The sequence below is a fragment of the Strix uralensis genome, chromosome 15 (genome assembly GCF_047716275.1).
Source record: "Strix uralensis isolate ZFMK-TIS-50842 chromosome 15, bStrUra1, whole genome shotgun sequence".
Lineage (NCBI taxonomy): Eukaryota > Metazoa > Chordata > Aves > Strigiformes > Strigidae > Strix > Strix uralensis.
The window spans coordinates 20,576,357-20,595,302 of record NC_133986.1 but is presented as its reverse complement, the minus strand read 5'-3'; the positions used below and the strand labels follow the sequence as shown (position 1 = coordinate 20,595,302).

Sequence of the window (18,946 nt, the reverse complement as noted above, 5' to 3'; positions counted from 1 at the left end):
GCATCCTTACCTCGAAACTAGCGGTGCTGTCTTAGTTAAGTGGCCAGAACACTCACTTCCACCTTTAAACAAAGCAGGTGCTGCCTGCTCTGCTCTGCCCTCGCCCCACTCAGCCTGTCGTGGTCTCCTCCGTGCAGAGGCAGTCAGCCAGCTGGCTCCAGCTCCAGCTGTGCCGAGTCTGGCTTTCGTGGAGCAGCTCTGGGGAGATGATGACAATGACAGTTTGCTGTGGGTGCTTTTGGCTTGGGGAAAACTGATGCACACTTTAAAAGGGCTCAACTGACTTTTGGCACCTCTGTTGTCTAGAAAGCATCCTGTAAGCAAGCTGTTACTGTTTTTGAGAGGGTGTACTCCTTGAGTTTCCACTTTATTCACTGCCCAAATCCAGGTGGTGCAGGAGTCCCTAACTACATCTGTCTTGATACTGCGTTTGGTGAACAAGGCCTGGCATGAGGATAAAATGCCCTGTCCTGTGAGTTAGTGCTGCTGTAGCCTACAACTGTAATCACAAGCCATCTCCCTTGAACCTGTACCTGTAGGCTGTATGCAGAGAGAGCCCTGAGGTCTAGTTTGCCCCCAAGAAACCTACTGTGCAGTCAGTCCACCCTGACTGTCTTGGCTTGATGGGAGCTGGATTCCTATAGCTGAATTTGATTGCTTTCAGCCTAAGTACTGTTCCCTAGGCTCAGAGAAGCTGCTTGAAGAGGTCTCTGCCTATCTGCCATCCAGAGCAAGAGAGAACAAAGTGTAAAGCACCCTCCAGGCAAAGCAGCTGGCATTTTCCTAGGCATTGTGCAGCAAAAGACCGATGTTGGTGGTCCGTCTGCCTGTGAGACAAGGCAAAGCAAGACACAGACTGGAGCACCTCCTCTTCCGATGAGCATTTCTGTGCTGTGCCTGGGTTCAGCCTCTGCCAGCTCAGCTCCTCACCCAGCAGAGAGCTGAAAGATGTTACAGCTGCTGCTTACAGGGCTGTGTAGCTCCTGTACGATGACTTGCGTGTGAACCCCTCCAAAGGGAAGGGTTCCAGGCAGCAAATGGCAGGATCAACCCAATAGAAAATCAGCAGGACTATTCTGTAACCGAGGGTCACAAGAGCTTGAGTTGTTGCTCTGCAAAGGTCTCGAATTTCCTGCTCTTTTGGCTTGACCAACATCCCCTTCCTTTTATCTTCTGCGTGTTGCTTACTCTGCCAAAGGCCTGTGATAGGGATTGTCTTGCTCAGCTCCTTGTGCAATTGTGGTGCTCCAACGAATACTGTGAATTGAGTACATGCTACTGGGGTTGCCCTTCCTGCAAGGATAACACGAATGTGTTACGGTACATAGGTACAGAACATTCTCTGATAAGAGGGTGCCTGTTAAGAGCAAAACCCAAGTCCCTTGTGCTCTGTTATCACACCGCAGCAAGTAGATTCCAAATGTGTATGCATGAGTTGGGATTGCTGCTTGATAAGCCTGCTAGCAACAAGTCAGCTGGTTTTACTCTTGGTAACAAACCTTCTGCCAGTGGGGACTCGTGTCTGAGCTTATTTGTTTTAAACACAAGTGAAAAATGGCACAATGTCACAGTGTGACAGCTTAGATCAGTGCTAATTTTCACTGCAGGTGGTTGTTGGTGTGTCATATTATTTAATTGGACAGCAGTTAAACACCATAGGAGATGTAAGTCAGCAGTCACACAAGTGAATATGCCTTTCTCATTGAACACTTGTGACCAACACACTTGACCATAGGAAGGAAGGCAGGCACATAGCAAAAGGGGATTATAGACCACACAGCTGTGCTGTCACTGGTTTAGACTCCTCCAATGCTGCTGGATGTATTCCATTCTCTTCTCAAGTTGTTGGCACCAATATGAACAGCAACACAGAGTAAAAAAGCTACCTGATTAGTTATGAGACTGACGAGTGTTTCATTTGTCTTGATTTCAGAGATACGTTGACGGAGGGATTTCTGACAACTTGCCACGATATGAGCTGAAGAACACAATCACAGTGTCTCCGTTCTCAGGAGAGAGTGATATCTGTCCACGGGACAGTTCCACAAACATGCATGAGCTGAGAGTCACCAATACAAGCATCCAGTTCAACCTTCGCAACCTCTACCGCCTCTCAAAGGCCCTGTTCCCCCCGGAGCCACAGGTGAGTCTCCTGGCAGCACCAGAACTTGGGTTCAATATATAGGCATTGGCTATATTTTTGCACTTTAGCAGAAGATTCCAGTGTTAGTTTTGTATCACTTGTTTGTCTGTTTTTTAACCTTGACATTATCAACCCAGTGACTTGGCAAACCTTTACCATCCATGCAAGGTTCTATAGGTGGCTTGGTTTTCTTTTGCTACTGGAAGATCTGGAATTTAGGTGGTAGCAGTTGCTTGGAAAGTATTCCCATGTCACTCTCTCTAGGGTAGTGTTTGCCAGGAAGTCAGGCTCACTCATAAATAAGGATGTATCAGCCATCACAACCAATGAGCTCTTGAGTGCTTTAAGGTCAGGATGGAGCTGCCAGCCTGCAGCCAGTGACTGTCTCCTAAAAAGTACCAGTGGAGCAGGTGGCACTGCAAACCGTTTTGCGTGCTTCTGAGCAAATGCAGCCTCAGATAGCCCTGGTGTTTGGGCATAATAAGCATGCATTTGTGTGCTGAGTTACTTGGGCAAGTTTTTTCCTGCTCCCTCTCTAGTCTTAGCTGTCTTTATCTGCAAATGCAGTGGCCCTTCCTGGCATCTGCTGGGAAGTATTCTGGGCTGCTTGTCAGAGTGACTCTCTGAAGGCTGCCCACAGCAGCGTCAGCTCTAGATGGGGCAATAAGGTGGCTGCAACTCTAAGCCCGTACTTAGGTAGGATTCCAGGTGTCCCTTTCAATCTGAATTATCTTGTGATTCCCCTACCCAATGTATTCACGTTATACTTCCCATTCCTGCTCAAAGCCTAGGAAGAGCTGGCAGGGATGAGACTCGTCCTTGGGAGACCTCAGGAGAATTGCTCTAAAGCCAGCATTGAGCTGGGTGTTGGCTCTCCTCAGCCAGCCAATCTCCAGATGACTTGCTCTTGCTTTCCTCTGCCCACAGGTGCTGCGGGATATGTGCAAGCAGGGCTATCGGGACGCACTGCACTTCCTGAAGAGGAACGGTAAGGCACTGGGTGTTTGTAGGGTGCGCTGACTTGCCTCTTTGCCAGGCTTGGTACCTTGGCTTTGAGGATAGTCAGTGGTGCATATGAAAGGTGGAAGGGCAGAACTGAGCTGTACTTCAGATATTGGAATATGGAATTTCCATTAATAAGTCTATTTTAGCACTTCAGGAAGCACAGGTGGAGTGGACACTTTTCCAGTTCAACACAGAAGGACTGTAACCACTCTGACACCAGCACAGTGGTTCTGGCACTGAGTGAAGCTGTTTAGCACGTGCTCAGTGCTACACCAACACAGTTAGGCACCAGAGCCATTTGGACCTCCTGCAAATACCCTGCTGCTTTTTATGTGTAGCCAGGGTGTGTCTAATGTGGCACAGTGGTGCAGAGTGCAGGCATGCCCTCAGCAGCCCCCAGCGTCTGGCAGTTTGACACTAGTTTCACTCTTCTAGGTGCAAGCCCTGGACTTTCTTGCCTCCAACTCTTGAGTGTGTGTTTGGTGCCACCTAGTGTCAATTTAGAGCAGATCAAGCCCATTTGTTTGTACTGTGATGCATACCTTACTGGGATAAGAGTTGTCATGCAGCTGTGTTTGTGGATTAAGCTGCAGGAGGGAAATCTTGCCTGCAAGATTGGTGACTGGCAGATTATAGCAACAAAACACTGCCAAACAGCACCCTGTGGTATTTAAAGGGGAAAACCTAAAATTCCTGGTGGGGAAAGAGAGGATGATCTTAAAGCAGCAAGGTTTCTAACTCATTGTGGTAAGCATTACAGTAGATGTAAGCTAAAGAGGCTGGGTGTGGTGTCTGTCTGTGTGGGTTGGGGTGAAGTGAGGACTGACACTCTAAAGGCCTGGCAAGGCAGGGCAGCTAGTTTGTATCATCGTTATGGCATGACTTCTCTTCTCAGGTCTCCTTCATCCTCCAAGTCCTGCCCGTCCTCTCCTTGCCATAGAAGCTCCCCCAGGAGAGAAGAAAGAGGAAGAAACAGAAGCTGAGGACCAACTGGAGGACAATACTGCCCTTGCTGCTGTTGAAGAGCACATCTTTGAACACTTGCCTCCCAGACTGAACCAAGGTACGATCCAAGGGAGAGAGCCCTGGTAATCTTCTCAGAAATGTTCTGGTCCACTTCAGACGATTACTGGAATGTGTGGGTATTGCTTGTGGCTGGGCTGGGCCATCCCCAGGGATTGAACTGGCACCCACTGATGGTCAGATGGAGTTGGGGCCTCTGAGATAAAGCTGTGGCCTGCCCTATGGATGCTGAATTGGGAGAGGTTGACTCATTTGACAGTGTTCTGCATGGTAAGGAGAGGAGTGGATCTTGTTGCTCACTCCTTTGGGAGTCTGATAAAGCTAAAAGCTGCTGTTCTCAGCTGTGCTCAGAGAATTACTACCCTGAGCAAGACTTCCTCAAGAAGTGGAGAGGGGAGACCTCAGGCTGGGTATATTCTGGGGTATGGCAAGGAAAGGAATAGTCCCACTGGGGGGATTCAGCCATGTTATCTTCTGTCTTCAGCTCTTCTGGAAGCTTGTGCTGAAAGAAGAAGTTTCTTGACTGGCATCACCAACATGCTGCCTATACGCGTGGCCACGGCAATGATGGTTCCCTATATGCTGCCTCTGGAGTCTGCAGTTTCCTTCACTGTCAGGTAGGCCTTCAGCTGGTTCCCTCACTGGTGTTCTCAGCGCAGCGAAGGGTTTGATGTAGCTGGTGGGGCACGAATGGACAGAGAGTAGGATCCTCTCTTAACTCTGCAGTACCAGAGTTCCTGGGAAAAGAGTTCCTGGCGCTTAGCAGATCTATGACAAAAAAACCCAAAACTTTTCCTACCTTCGTGTGTCATTTAGCTACAGTCAGTAGTTCCAGCTTGAAGGAAGACGGCTGTGTGCTGGAACTTGCCCCAGAAAATGGTGATAAATTTTGGAGCCTGGAGAGAGACTTCTGAACTGGGAGTGTGGGGATGAAAGTAGGAACCACACAAGAGGTGGATCCCCTCTGGAGTGAGGGGTAGAGTAGTCCTAGCCATCTCCAGCTCTACACTTACACGGCTGGGAAGACAGGTCTGTCAGACTTGTTCTTAGTATGAAATACCCTATGAAAAGTGTCCAGAAGGAGATAGTTTGTGATAGGTAGACTTAGGGGAAAGACTCTTTCCAAACCTGGAAATATGTGAAAAATATGGGAAGTGCAGATGCAAAATGGAAAGAATAAGTTCCTGGGCTTTTCTCAGCCTTCACAGATTGTCCCCCTTAATTCTGTGAATGGTACTGTAAATGACTCTTAATGTATTTGTCACTAAAAATAATGAGTAACCGTTGATAGGAGGCAAAACTGGCATTCTTTTCATCCTGTCCTTTGTGTGGCCCAACTAATGGTTGTCTCCTGTCTTCTCCCAGGTTGCTGGAATGGCTCCCAGATATCCCTGAGGATATTAGATGGATGAGGGAGCAGATGACTGAAATCTGCAACTATCTTGTGAAGAAAGCCAAGAAGAAACTGGGCAGCCATCTTTCAGCCAGGTATGTCTGCTTTCCTCCACAGCACTGGTCTGGAGGAGCTCTCCATTTCCCTTTTCACCTTCTGACTTCTACAGACTCTCTTCCATTGGAGCAGAGCAAGTAAGGCACAAATTGACCAGAAGGATTTACTGTCCAACCTAAATGCAAATCTGGTCCTTGGTTTCTTGGCTTCCTTAACTGTTGGATAGACTTGGCACACGGTCTCCTTCCTTCTTCCCATTACAGGGCAGACCCTGTAACAAAGCTGTTACTATAGCAATAGGGCAGAAGATGTAGGTCTGATTAAAACAATATGCTAGCTTATTCCATGGTCTCTTTCCATGGTAGAAAACAAAGGTGCTTGTCTGCATGGCATTTGCAGGCCCAGGGTCTCCTAAAAGCTCTTTCCAAGAGGTACTTGTGTTCAAATGATCTTTTCTGCCTCGAGATCTAGGTCTGGTTTAGGGTGGGAGGCACTAGGGTGGCCAGGAAACATCAGAGGGTTTCCAAATGAGACTGTCTTTGGGTCTGCGTGTGCGCCTGTGCTTCTGAAGTGAACTCCCTGCAGTAGGCCATGGCTTGAGGCTCAGGCAAGACTGCATTGCTTGGACAAGAATGGGAAACTGTGTGTTACAGTAGTAGACAGAGGGTCCCAGTTGTGATTTGGATCCTAGTACAAGGGGGTGATTCTTACCCACAAGAGCTCATGGTCAGAATAATCAAGAGATGCAAGGGGGGAAAAACGGGCACACACAGAGACTGATGACTAAGATAACCTCACTATGAGAGAGACACCTCAATACGAGAGAGATCTCGAGGTGCTGGAGCGAGTGCAGAGGAGGGCAACGAGGCTGGGGAAGGGCCTGGAGAATAAATCCTGTGAGGAGAGATTGAAGGAGCTGGGGCTGTTCAGTGTGAGGAGGAGAAGGCTGAGGGGAGACCTCATCACTCTCTACAGCTCCCTGAAAGGACGTTGTAGAGAGGTTGGTGCTGGTCTCTTCTCACAGGGGATTAGTGACAGAACAAGAGGGAACGGCTTTAAACTGCAACAGGGGAGGTTCAGACTGGACACGAGGAACAAATTTTTGACAGAAAGAGTGGTCAGAGAGTGGAATAGGCTGCCCAGGGAGGGGGTGGAGTCACCATCCCTGGATGTGTTTAAGGGTCGTTTGGATGAGATGTTGGGGGATGTGGTGTAGGGGAGAACTTTGTAGAGTCGGGCTGATGGTTGGACTCGATGATCCTGAGGGTCTCTTCCAACCTGAATGATTCTGTGATCAGGCAGTCAGTGGTAGAACAAAGTAGCTCTGTGGTTCTGGAGCTCTGGTCTGGTGACCTGCTCAAGCCTTCCCATGTACTGATTCTTTGCATGTGTTTGCCTTTCAGGCTCTACTATCACCTCGAGCTTGGAGGGCCTCAGAGCTTGCCGATTTCTTCCGCGTCAGCTTGTGGTGAAGCACTGCCTATGTGGATGAGAAGCAACCGTTCCCTGTCTGATGTCATGATGAAGTGGGAGGAGTACCAGCGTCAGCTCATGCTGGGCTTACTCTGCATCAACGTGGACATGCAGGCTTCCCTCTTCACTCGGGAAGGGTTTCAGATAAAGCTTCCACCTCTAGACTGTGCCAAAGAGTGCCTGCCACTCTTCTGAGCCTGCTGCCGTGAGGGGATGAGGGTGGGTGGGAAGGGGAGCGGATGTAGGGTGGGACCAGTCTCATCCCTCAGCAGCGGGCTGCCCTGTGCTCCTGAATATGCTGCAAAGGGGATTTCCCCAGGATGGAGACTGGTGGAATTGACTGTAGCCATTTCTTGCCCGCTGGGCCAGGCAAGGGATCTCTGTGCTCAAAGGCACACATGGGCTGATACCTTGCTCTAGGCTTGTGTTGAGGCCTGGGCACTGCCCGTGACCAGGCTGATGCGAACTCAGCTGGGCTCTCCCAAATAATGCACTTTGAATTGCCGTTGGCTTTTTACCGCCAAATAATTGGGATGTAGATGACGCTCTCAAGTTCACACAGCTTTTAGCTTCCTTTGTCTTTTAGAGCATGAGTCTTGTTTTTTCTTAAATCATCTGACATCCCTTAACTCTTTGTGCTGAAGTAGCCTCTTGCCGAACCAATTTTTCTCATGGCTTCCAAATCTCCTCTTGACTTTCTTTGCTGAAGCCTCATCCTTCCCTCTGTCCCTTAACTGCATCCCCACTGGAAGCCAGAGCTGGCCCTGCTTCAGACTGCACTGGGACTGCAGAAATGAAGAGAAGTTACATATTTACCCTGATTCATGTTGTCCTGGTCTCTCCCTTTTTGATTTTTGTCCTCATGGAATTGCTGCAGCTTGAACTCTGAGTGTTAAGTAAGTCACTGAGTTTATTTTAAAGAAGTAATTTAGGCAGATTTTTTTTTTTCCAGGGAAGCATTGAATTTGAGGCCCCATTCCTGTCACTGTGAATGGAATTAGTGTGGGGTTGCCCTGGAAAAGCTCAGCCTGACTATCTTGGGATCAGCTTAGCAGCTGAAGCAATGTGAAATGCTTGTAGGAAGGTGAGATTGTGCAGGGCATGTTATTTTTGAGTGTCTTGTGGTGGAGTGTCACAGCAAGTGCTGGGGAAATGGCTGCCTCTGTCAGGGGTCAGGCTTTGCTCCTTAAGGGACCGTACAACTGAAGGGAATTCCAAGTGGGTGATACAGAAGGCATCTCCTGCCAAACTGGGGCTTGGCTCTATTGCTTTGAAGAGTTTGGATGTTGAAGCTTTGGAGTGAGAAGGGTTTAGGCTTGTAGCCATACCAGCCTCACCGCTTGCCTGTCTCATGTCGTGGCTCGCAGGTATGGCTCTGCAGCTGGCAATAGCAGGAGCATGAGAAGTGGAAGTGAAGTTAGGAGTGTTGGTGCACGTGCAGCCTGTTTGGAAGGGGCTACTTTTGCCTCGTCCCTTAAAACACCAGAGCTAGTGGGTCTGTAGCAGGGCAGGACTGTGCCTTGTGAGGTACTGCCTTCTTGGTGCTGGTCTGGTTGTGACCTGCAGTGCAGAAGCATGAACTCTGTTCTTCACAGGGTGAGACGTGGCTTCCTCTGGGGATTGCATGTACTTCAGCTTAAGTCCTTGCACTATGACACCAAACCAGCTCCTGGTATCTTTTTTCTGCAGCATGTCTAGCTGCATGAGGCGTCTTCTACCTCTCCTAGCACAAACAATATGCAACTGGCCAAAGCAAACATACGCTGTCTTTGCTGGGGAGCAGGACAGGGTATCTGAAGCTGATACATAGCCTATACGTGGAATAGTGATTTATAATAGACTCTCTTTTGCACCTTTGATATAGAAAGGGAAAATAACCCCAGAAGTTCTACTACTAGCTGGAGGAAGTAGTGAATCTGCTCGATCACATCTGCATGAGCAGTGTGGGTGAGGTGGTGGGTGCTGTTTCCTACCAGCACAACTGTGCACTGGGTATGGGTTTGAGTGTTTGTGGTGGAGACTGTGATAAGTATCAGGACTCTTCTGCAGTGGCCATTGCAAGCAGGGAGGCAATAGACTGGACAGCTGTGGTGCTAACCAACTGTCTGGGAGATGCCAGTGCAAATACAAGCTTGGGACTCAGCGTCCCCCCACTGCCCTTCCTGGATGTAACCTACCTATGTAACACAAGGGCCTGCATAGCTTATGAAGCAGGCCTGCACTTACGCAGTCAGATTTAGTCTTAAGCTTCACGTAGTTTAGGCAATTAGGGAACAGGGAAGTCGCTACAGGAAGAGAAGAAATTGGAGCATTCTGAACCCAGAATAGGAATATTGGATTATAAAACAAGTCAATCTTGTGATTGTCTAAAGCCTGTAGAAAAAGCTTACTGCTAGATGGATATAACTCTAATCGAAGTGAACCAGCCACAAGCTACTGTCAGTGGGAGCAGGGTGAATTTGATGAAAATTGGAATTGAGAAAAGGGGTTTATTTTGTGGTTTGGTGTGGGATTTCTTTTCTTCCACTGCTTTGGGCTCCCTCCTTTGGGAGAGTGGCACAGGCACAGCTGCTTAGTTTGCCAAATGCATGTCTCTCGTCCCTGACGCACACAGAGCAATTGGCAAGAACATACAGATATTTAGTGGCAAGAGATGAAGGCATTTCATCCAGAAGCAAAACATCTGTGAGGGGCAAAGCTGGATAAGGAAAATCTTGTGCTTAGAAGCTGCTGCCCTTTTGACTCTGCCTTGTTTGTGTTAATATATGGGTGGAGAAAATGATGCAACTATTTTTTTTATCCCTTCTTCCTGGACTGGTAAAACTACTGAGTGATTATGTAAACCACTAAACTATGAAACAAAATTCTCTTGGCAACAGAGTGTGCTAAGAAATTGCAGCTTGGCACCCTTATTCCCTGGATCTCCTCTGTTCTCCTTTTGCATCAGAACTGACTGGGCTGGTGCCACTGTCTTCCAGTGCTGGGATCCAGAAGGCTTGCTGGTTCTGGTCCGTGCATTTCAAGAGGCTAACCGCTGTGCCTGGTAAAAGGGCCTGACTTCCATTCTGTGTTTCGCCGCCTCTGTTGTTTAGGTGGTTATGTTAACCTCTCAAAGGGGAGCTTTTGTACACTTCAAACTGTAACCACAAACCAGAGCCTGGCTTTAAATATAAAGGTCTAACTCTTCAGGGAGGAAACTCCTGTTTTCCCTATGCTAATTTGCAGGGTGTGAACGGATACTGGGAAGGCACCACTCCGTGTTAACTCTTTCTTCACCTGTGTTTATTCCCCAAGTGATGCAATGGCTGTTGGGTGATAGCTTGTTGGCTTTATAGATTTAAGCTCTGATAAAGGAACTGCAGATCTGACAAAAATACCTCAAACTACCCTCCTCTTCCTTAAGAGAAGTTTCACACATTTGCTTGAAATTCTTGCTGCTCATTCATCACAGATTGCAAAGGATGAAGAAAGTAGGGAAGATCATCTTGCCTGCTGATGCAGAGAAAGGGCTTTGGCTGCTTTTGAAGAACAGGTTTTTGTTATGCAGTGCTGCCTTTTCTAGATCAGACCCCACTTTAAAATCCCTGGAAACCTCGTGATAGGCTCTGGATTGGATATGGAGAGGTTTGTTGCGATGGTGCTAATTGGAATTCTTCAAGCCTTTGTTTTACATGTACCTCATGGCATGCGTTACCTTCTGGGCAGCAGTCACTGATTAACCTACACGTGTCAAGTTCATAGGAACAAGGTCTGCAGCAGTCAGTCCCTTCTTCAGCAAAATGTGTGGCTGGGCAGCCCAGCGGGTAGTTGCCAGGGCCTGGTGGTTGAGAGGTCAGGCTCCTGGACCTCTGTTCATCTTGCAGTCCATGTCCAACTGTCCTTACAGCATTCACTTGAACTCTGGAGGAGTCCCAACCCTTGCTATTTCCACTCTTTCACATAAAGGGTCTGTGCATTCAGGAATCCACTTTTTTTTTTTTTTCTTTCCTGTGATACTACTTGCTGCTTTTAAGGCTAATAGTGAACTTCTTGTGCATCTAACCAGCCCCTAACCTGTACAACACTGTAGAGTTGTTTTATGTTGTGTACAACAGTCCACATCTATGGCACGCTCCGTAAGCCACAGTTTGTGTGTGCTATGTTGGGTTTGGTTTGCTGCCTGCCAATACTGTTGCAAGCTGATTTTCAAGGGGTAGGAGAAAATAATTCCCTTCTGACCACTGTCTATAGGACCTAGGAATTGTTTTCTCATGACTTCTTGGAGGGCTGTGTACCCCTGAGAATAAAAGAGAATCTGCTGTCTGACAGCACTGGGGTGTCCCTAGTACTGCTGGTATATTCCCCAGTGTTTTAATCCATTTTTAAAAACTAATCTAGTAATTCACTCATTCCTCTGAGAGAAGAGCCTTCACTTTTGCCAGAGTGGTTGTGGGAGAAATACCTAAAACTCCGTGTGTGTGTGTCTTCCTTAGGGGTCCATTTATGCTAAACACGTGCTAGATGTGGTGGGTGGCAGGGCTGAGCCTTGCCAGAGTCAGAGGGCCTTGCCAACAGTTTCCTCAAGTTTTCATCTTCCCCTTAAATCAATAAGACAATGGACCACCTCACCTGGCTGCTACGTCAGCCAGCTCATTTGTGCCAAACAACACTCTGTGCCTTTACAGTGGGCCCTGGCCTGCCTGCCGTGCATGTCCCTGCGTCTCTGCCTCTCCGCCCGCAGCGATACTCGCTCCACTCTCCTCTCACTCCTTCCCTGTGCCTACCGATGGGCCAGGGCTCTGCTTCCAACCTGCAGGCAGCTCTGCTAGCAAGTCTGTCACTGCATCCACATCAGCCCTCCTGCACAGGGAGGGGAAACCTCTAGTTCCAAACAGAGGACTTAGAAACGTAACTTTGAAATAAATACCTCTTTCTTCCGGGGTTTTCTCTTGCTCTTGAAAAAACAGCACCTAAAGCAGCTCTTTGAGCTAAATGTGTCTGGGGCTCCACTGCTGTCGCTGAGTTGGAGAAGACCCTTAAGCACACAACGCACGTGGAGATCCTGTGGAAATTACTGATGTCAGAGCAGCAACTCGACCAGCAATAGCATACACAAGTCATGTATTTACACGGCAATGTCACTAAGTAGTGTTCACAGTCACTTTAAAAGTTCAGTATTAAATTGTTTATGCTTTTTTCCCTCTTGTTTCTTTTTTTCTAATGTTTTGCTGAAGAAAAGGTAACTATTTATTTTGGCAGAAATACACCTTCTAATAAAAACTTTCTCAATATATTTACCTGGCTGTGGTAGGTTGCTTGCCTTGCCCTTTAAAGGTTTATTAAATATTTTTTTGAATGCACTGTATGATGTGGGTTTGTTTTGCTGGGCCCTATCCTGTTTAAAATCCTCTCAGGGTAAACATATATCAGGATGGGATGAGGTGAAAAATGGTGCATTCCGGCCCAAGTCAAGATGCCCTGAATGATATTAGCCTCTGTTTTGTTGGAGCTTCTGAACAGATCCTGGTTTCCAGGAGGCGTTAAACACCATTTTCTGGGAACTGCAGGTGCTTGGTACCTGTGAAAGGGTTAGTAAAAAGTTATCCACAAATTTGAAACTTCTCCAAATCAGGGGCATCTTTTGGGGACATTGAACGCTTCATCAGCTGGTGCAATAGCTGATAGTGGCTGTCGTGTGTCTATTCCGGTGAGATACCACGCTCTGCCCTGCCTGGGGCAGGGGGAAGGCGGTAGCCCCCGGACTCCGGGCCAGCCAGGGCCTTGCCTGGGGCAACCCCCGGCACCGGGCATCGCTCCCGGGGAGCCCCAGGGCCGGGGAAATCACAGTGCCCCGAGCTGGCTGAGAGGTGCTGCAGGGCTGGGGCTCTTTTTTTCTTTCCCCAGTCTTTTGACAGCAGTAAACTGTAGAAAGCTGCTCCGCTAGGCGCCATCCCAGGACGGCAGAAGTGCTGTAATTAATGTTATAGCATGCAGCTGATAACGCGAACAGCTTTTTCACCTCTAATGACAGCGAAACCGACCCCCCAGCTCGGTGCCGCTGATCGCCGAAGCTGATCTCTCCCGGGCGATGCCCGCGGCTCTGTGGGGGGTTCGTGCCTTCGGGGGGGTGTTCGGGACCGGGGTCGCTGCGTCCCCCCGGGGCCGGAGGCGGCGGCCGGCGGGGCAGCCCGGTGCCCGTCCGGCGGGTTTCCCGCCGCCCCGCTCATTTCCGGGTCGGGGCCGCCGCCGGCGCTAACGGCGGCTCCGCTCCCCCGGGCAGGGCGGCCGCAGGTGCCCGCTCCGCCTTCGCCGGGTCAGGTAAGCGGCGTGAGGCGCTCCCCGGGGCGGGCCGAGGGTGCGCTGCCCCTAGGGACGGGGCCCCTCAGCGGCGCGGCTGCCCCCCGCCATTTTGTGCGGCCGGTGGCGCCCGGGCAGGGCCCCCTCAGGGGCGCGGGGAGCCGGCGAGGGCCCGGCAGCGAGGTGTTGGGGAGCGGCCGCCCCAGCGAAGGGCCCCGCCGGCGCCTTCGCCTCGTCGGCCCCTCCGGTCCCTCCCCTGCGGCTGAGAGGGGAGCGGAGGGCTGGGGGGGTCAGTAGGCTGCGGGGGGGCCTCGCCCGCCCAGCGCGACATACCTGCTCGCCCCCGGCTGTGGGTGGTCCCTGGCCGGCGAAGGGCGGGCATGGAGGATCCGCGTTCCTGTGCCAAGTCGCCTTCTCTCCCCCCCCGCCGCTCCTGAGGCTGGGGAGCACCGCCCGGGTGGGGTCCGGGCTGGGGCGCTGCCGCCCCTCCCACCATCTCCCCTCCTCTGGGGCTCTGAAGTCTGCAGGCTCCTTCGCCATGAGGGCCAGAGGCTTTGGTCTTGCATGCTGGACCTGAATGGAGTCTTGTATTTTCTCTCTTTTTAGCATCCTCTGCTTGGGGAATGTTCTTTCTTGCCACGATCCAGGTGCAGATGACACTGCACAGTAAAGATGCTGCAGGTCCCTATGGCAGCTGCGTTACTGCTGCTTCTCCTCTTCAGAAGGAAAAAATACCAGAGCTTTCCCTCTCCTAAGAGCGCAGCGTCTTTCTCTTTAACATCCCGTGCGCATGGGATGCACTCGGGTGAACTTGTGTTGAACCTCAGGTCCTTCCTCCAGGACTTCCTGAAAACAGCCAAGGGGAAGAGAGGCCAGCGATCGCCAGCCTCGGACACTGAGATGGCCGTGCTCAGGAATGTCCTGAGGAGGCAGGACAGTCCAAACACAGCTTGCTTGTTTAGACGTGACCCCTTGAGTCCTTGCTTATTCTGATAGAGATGATGGCTGTTGTGCATCGTGGGGCTCAGAAAACCAGTAACTTCTAGCCTTGCCTTACCCAGGTTCACGGGCAGTGCATCGTATTTTTCATGTTCTAGAGCTGTATTTATTTCTGAGGATCATGTAAGCAGGTATATACAGATGCATATATATACATCTCCTCAGTGCTACGGAAATTGCTTTTCTAGATTAAGCAGATAAACAATCTAGTCTGTCCTTTCACTGGCCAATTCAGGTGGTCTGGAGGAGGTTCTGAGACACTGCAATGGGCTGGAATGGACGAATCCTCTCTTTGCCAGAGCATCCTGCTGCAGAGACTGATACGAGGCCTGAGGCATGAAATTTTAGGGTCTTTCATAAGATGGTATGAAATCTCTCCAAAGCTACCTTGCTGCGCAAACAATGTTCTCACTCTCCTGAGCATCACTCTTCTCTTGGTCTCTCTGCTGTGGCGAGCTAAGCTGGCTAGTATAAACTCTCTGATCGGAAAGTCTGCTTGGCTTTTCTGTCGCCATTGACTAGGAAAATTTCTCCCCCCACCCCAATTTGATGCATCTAATGAATTAAGACCTTACCATCCACTGATCTGGAGATGGTATTGCAGAGGGGACGCCATGCAGGGCTGTCTGCAGCAGCACACAGGCAGTGCTGGGGGTCTGCTGTCACTCGTGGCTTTGCCAGGCAGCCTTGGAGAAGAAACTAATGGGATGAGGACAGTCGGTGGTGACATAAATGCTCTGGGCACAGCTCCATGCACAACGTTCTTCATGGTCAGAGAGCTTTGCAGATATTGATCCCTATGTACAATAAACTAGGTTTGGTTTCCATAATATAACCCACATGTTACTTGCTGTCTAAATCTTTTTGATTTGATAAGGCTGCTCTGAGGACCAAATCCTCCCACCTCTCCTTGCCTGCTTGCAGGAACTCATCTCGGATTTAAAGACAGTGGCAGGAACCTTCAGCTGTAGCAAATGTGTCATCTTCCACCGAGCAGAGCAGCGTCTTCCCTGTTCTTGCCAGGCGCCTTTGCTTGCTGTCCATGTGAAGTCTGAGGTGGAAATACTTGGTTTACCTTGAACATCTGAATCTTGAATGGTCTGCTTTGTTGTTGCACCAAAAGAGCAGAATTGCAACAATTAGTAAGGCTTTCTGTCCTTTGTCACTGTGTACCCTTTGAGGTATTGATAGCCCAGAGGCTTGAAAGGCAGATGCTGCTGATGTTCTGATTACCCCTCTTAATATTTCTCTGGCAGTTCCCCATCCTGCATCCTAAAGCTTTAATTTCTCAGCTGATACCGAGAAGGATTTCCCTATGCATGGACCTAATTCCACATTTTGCTAAGCAAACCTGACCTCTGCAGCTGTGCAAGGAGCACCGGGGTGGATCCACTACGTATTCCCTGTGTGCTTGTGCTGTGGCAGGGAGCACAATGTGCTCTCCTCAGGCCATATGTTCAAAAGGTTTGTCAGCCTGAAGCTTTTAAAAACCCTCAGCCAGACATTTTAAAAAAAAAAAAAAAAAAAAAAAGGTGCCATGGGATGACATAAGTGGTTTTTTTGAAAATTATGTTCTTAATTTGCTTTCTCACGCTGATTTCTGATTGTCTTGGAGATTTCAGCATGTTTGTATAAGCTGCCAGGAATGCCTGAGTCTCAGTAGTTCACTTGACTGCAGGACTTCAGTAGAATAACAAATATTGTGAGCTTTGGGAGAAAATGGTGCCAAACCTCAGGTTAATAGCTGTTGTGGGTTGTGCATAGGTTGTGGTACTGTGAACTTTCAAACGAAGCCTGGAGCCATGGTTGGCTTTCATTTGAGTTGAGGTAGCGTGACTGGGAAGCCCTTTTTTCTCTTAACCATGTGTCACAGAGCACTACAGCAGGAACTAATACTGTCTTGTGCTCTTAGAGGCTGTGACTTTAATCACAGGTTTGTTTTGGGGGACATGGGGTATGGTACAACGCTCTGGAAGGGCACAGTGCTCTCATCTGGTTGGCATAACTGCAGGAAAATCTGTCAAGTAATAAGATTGAGAGCAAAGAGGCTTGTAATATCCCTGCTTTCTATCTAGTGAAGTGTGTGATTGCAGTTAATTTAGCAGAGATGTCATCTGAAGGAGGAGCTCTTGTCCCCGCTCTGTTGGTTTAATCTCTGTGCTGGTATCACTTTTCTGCACCAGTTAACGGCCCCATTTATGTGGAAGGGACTGCCTGGTTCAGAGGGATGTTTGAGGATTACATACACCTGAAAGCCCCTCAGGAAAAGTTTGTGTTGTTCTGAGGATGGCAGGAGACCTCTAAAAATGTGCCTGGGAGCCGTGAACCTCCTGACATCTGCGCTGTGGTGGTCCTGCGCTGTCTGGGCAGGGGGCTGGCCCGAGCGTGTGACCCTGGTAAGATCCTGGCAGATGCAAAGATGTTGGTGTTCACAGCAGATGATGGGCTGAGGCAACCTGCGTTTCTGAAGAGGAGATGAGAGTATGAATAAGGGGAGAGCTCTTAAGACGTCTTCTACAGAGTTTTGAAAGAATTAGCCTTTAGCACATGTGCTGGATGAGGCTAAAGCAATGCAGTGAAGGCTCCAGTTGTAGCTGTACAATCAAGGTAACAGTGTCTGGCTGTTCATTGCTTCCATCTCAAGCTCTTCAAAAGAATAACAAGCAGGATATCTGCAGCCCTTTGGAGGAGTAGCACTGGTAGCTGTGTGGTGTTAAAAATAAAATTGTGGAATGTCTAAATACGTTATTTAGGCTATGGCAAGCAAACCTTTCGGGAAAAATCCAGCTATGTCTGGGCATAGCTTGGTGAGTCCAGCCTCTGGAAAAGGCAGGTTAGAAGCAGACCACAGGCTAGCTGTGAGCCCTTGGCTGGGCGTAGCAGGAGCCTGGGAGAGGTGCAGGTGTGGAGAGACAGATCTAACACCTGATCTAACAGGAAGACTTGGTGCCCTCACTGTTACAGTATCTGGATATCCCTCCATCTCATTCAGCAAAACATCTCTGAGTAAGAGCAGTGCTTTTACCTGTCTCAGTTTCCCTTCTGTAAAATGAAGAGGAGGAAACCAAGCTCATCTCCAGCTGGGCATTTAAGCTGTAGGGGACCTGTAGGTTGACAACATGATGGATGTTGAAGTCTTCTCTCCGGACAAATGGTCTGACTCCCTGTAAAATAAAATTGACTGGTTTATCTATTGGCAAGGACTGGCGTGGCTACACTGTGTCTAGGGAGGGTGAGCTTTCTGCCCGTGCTAGCAGCTGAAGTGAAGGTGAGATGAGATGTGTAAATATTGCCGAGCCTTATTTTCCCCATAACTCTTGGTTGTGGACTAAATGCCGGGTTGTTTGTGGGACAGGCCAGCAGAGCCATCCCACTCTGGTGTGAACTGCTGCAGGCTGAAGCTCCTGGCATCTGCCCAGCTCCCCTCCTCGCAGGTGCAGAGCTGCTGAGCTTTGCCCAAGAAGAAAGACGAGCGTCATCATCTCTTAGATAAGATAAAGCGTGACCAAATCCGTGTTACCCTTGGCAGGTGTGGCTAGATGCTGGCTGGCATTTGTGCAGCTCGGAGGAATAGCCAGGCATTGCAGCTGTGGGGAGGGCTGCAAAGCCTCTTTAAAACGTGGAGACTTGATGCCGGAGCCTGAAAGAGAAGGTGAGTGCACCCCAAGGGGTGGTGACAGCAAGGCCCTGAGGGGGGTGAGTGAAGGCACAGCCACCCAGTAACCCTGGGAGCAGAGGACTTCTGCCGTGTGTTCCTGTGTCCTGCTGCAGACTCTGGGGTCGATGTTGCTTCACGAGCAGCTCCATCAGCTCGGTGCCCTCTGAGCAGGGCTGTGCGGCTGCCCTGGGGTCTAGCAGGGCTGAGCACCTCTTCGCAGCAGCTCTGCCAGAGCCTCTCTCTTCACCTGTCAGGTTTTTGAAGTTCAAAGGTGTCTGTTGTCCTGAACTGTGCCCTTCTGTCTGAAAGCATGGGACCCAGGAAAAGAATTCAGATTTATTGGAGGGAAAAAGGACACATGCGGATGCCCCCCGGATGTACGTGTTTCTTCCATTGCACGCTTTGCTCCTGTGCTTGAGAGCTGCCTTCCCTCTTCCTCACCCTCATTGCCTCTGAAAGGAGTTTGTGAGATCTCTGCTCTACCTTTCCTTCCTCCCAGACACATAGCCAGAGGAGTAATCCCCTGCTCCAGTACAGATGCACAAACCCCTTTGATTCAATGTGTTTCCTATGGCACAGAAAAGAGTCTTTTGCTTCCCATGCAAATCTGGTTGCTCAGTCGAAGCTGCTAAATGCAAATGGACCACTTGTAGCTGTTCCTCTGGGAAGAGTGGTGTGGGCTTTATGTAAAGCATGAAGAGAAGACCTCGGGAGCTCAGAGAGTAGAGCAATACACAGATTTGTGCTGGAGAGAGGTCAGCACGGCTGGAGTTCATTCATAACCTGTTTCTAGACTTGAGAGGTGGGATATTGGGCAGGGGGATATTTCAAGTTGTATCAAAGAAATGAGCGTTTCTAGAAACGGATTAACATTTACTAGTTAGGGGTGTGTGGGGGTTGGTCGGTTATTCTCTCCCAT

The 18,946-nt window shown here is 49.5% G+C and overlaps 2 protein-coding genes across 3 annotated transcripts in view; both read left to right on the top strand.

Moving 5' to 3' along the window:
- Nucleotides 1-12,433, top strand: part of PNPLA2 (patatin like domain 2, triacylglycerol lipase) — a 31,355-nt gene extending 18,922 nt beyond the window's left edge. Inside the window, exons 4-9 of the mRNA XM_074885394.1 lie at nucleotides 1,934-2,143; nucleotides 3,071-3,131; nucleotides 4,044-4,211; nucleotides 4,656-4,788; nucleotides 5,537-5,659; nucleotides 7,025-12,433. Coding sequence (XP_074741495.1) covers nucleotides 1,934-2,143; nucleotides 3,071-3,131; nucleotides 4,044-4,211; nucleotides 4,656-4,788; nucleotides 5,537-5,659; nucleotides 7,025-7,289 — 960 coding nt within the window. The 3' untranslated portion in view covers nucleotides 7,290-12,433. The remainder of the gene's footprint in view (nucleotides 1-1,933; nucleotides 2,144-3,070; nucleotides 3,132-4,043; nucleotides 4,212-4,655; nucleotides 4,789-5,536; nucleotides 5,660-7,024) is intronic.
- A 227-nt stretch (nucleotides 12,434-12,660) lies between these two features.
- CRACR2B (calcium release activated channel regulator 2B) overlaps nucleotides 12,661-18,946 on the top strand; it is a 49,359-nt gene continuing 43,073 nt past the window's right edge. For both annotated transcript variants that reach the window (XR_012631026.1, XM_074885133.1), the window contains exon 1: nucleotides 12,661-13,391. The gene's annotated coding sequence lies outside the window, so the exon portion shown is untranslated. The remainder of the gene's footprint in view (nucleotides 13,392-18,946) is intronic.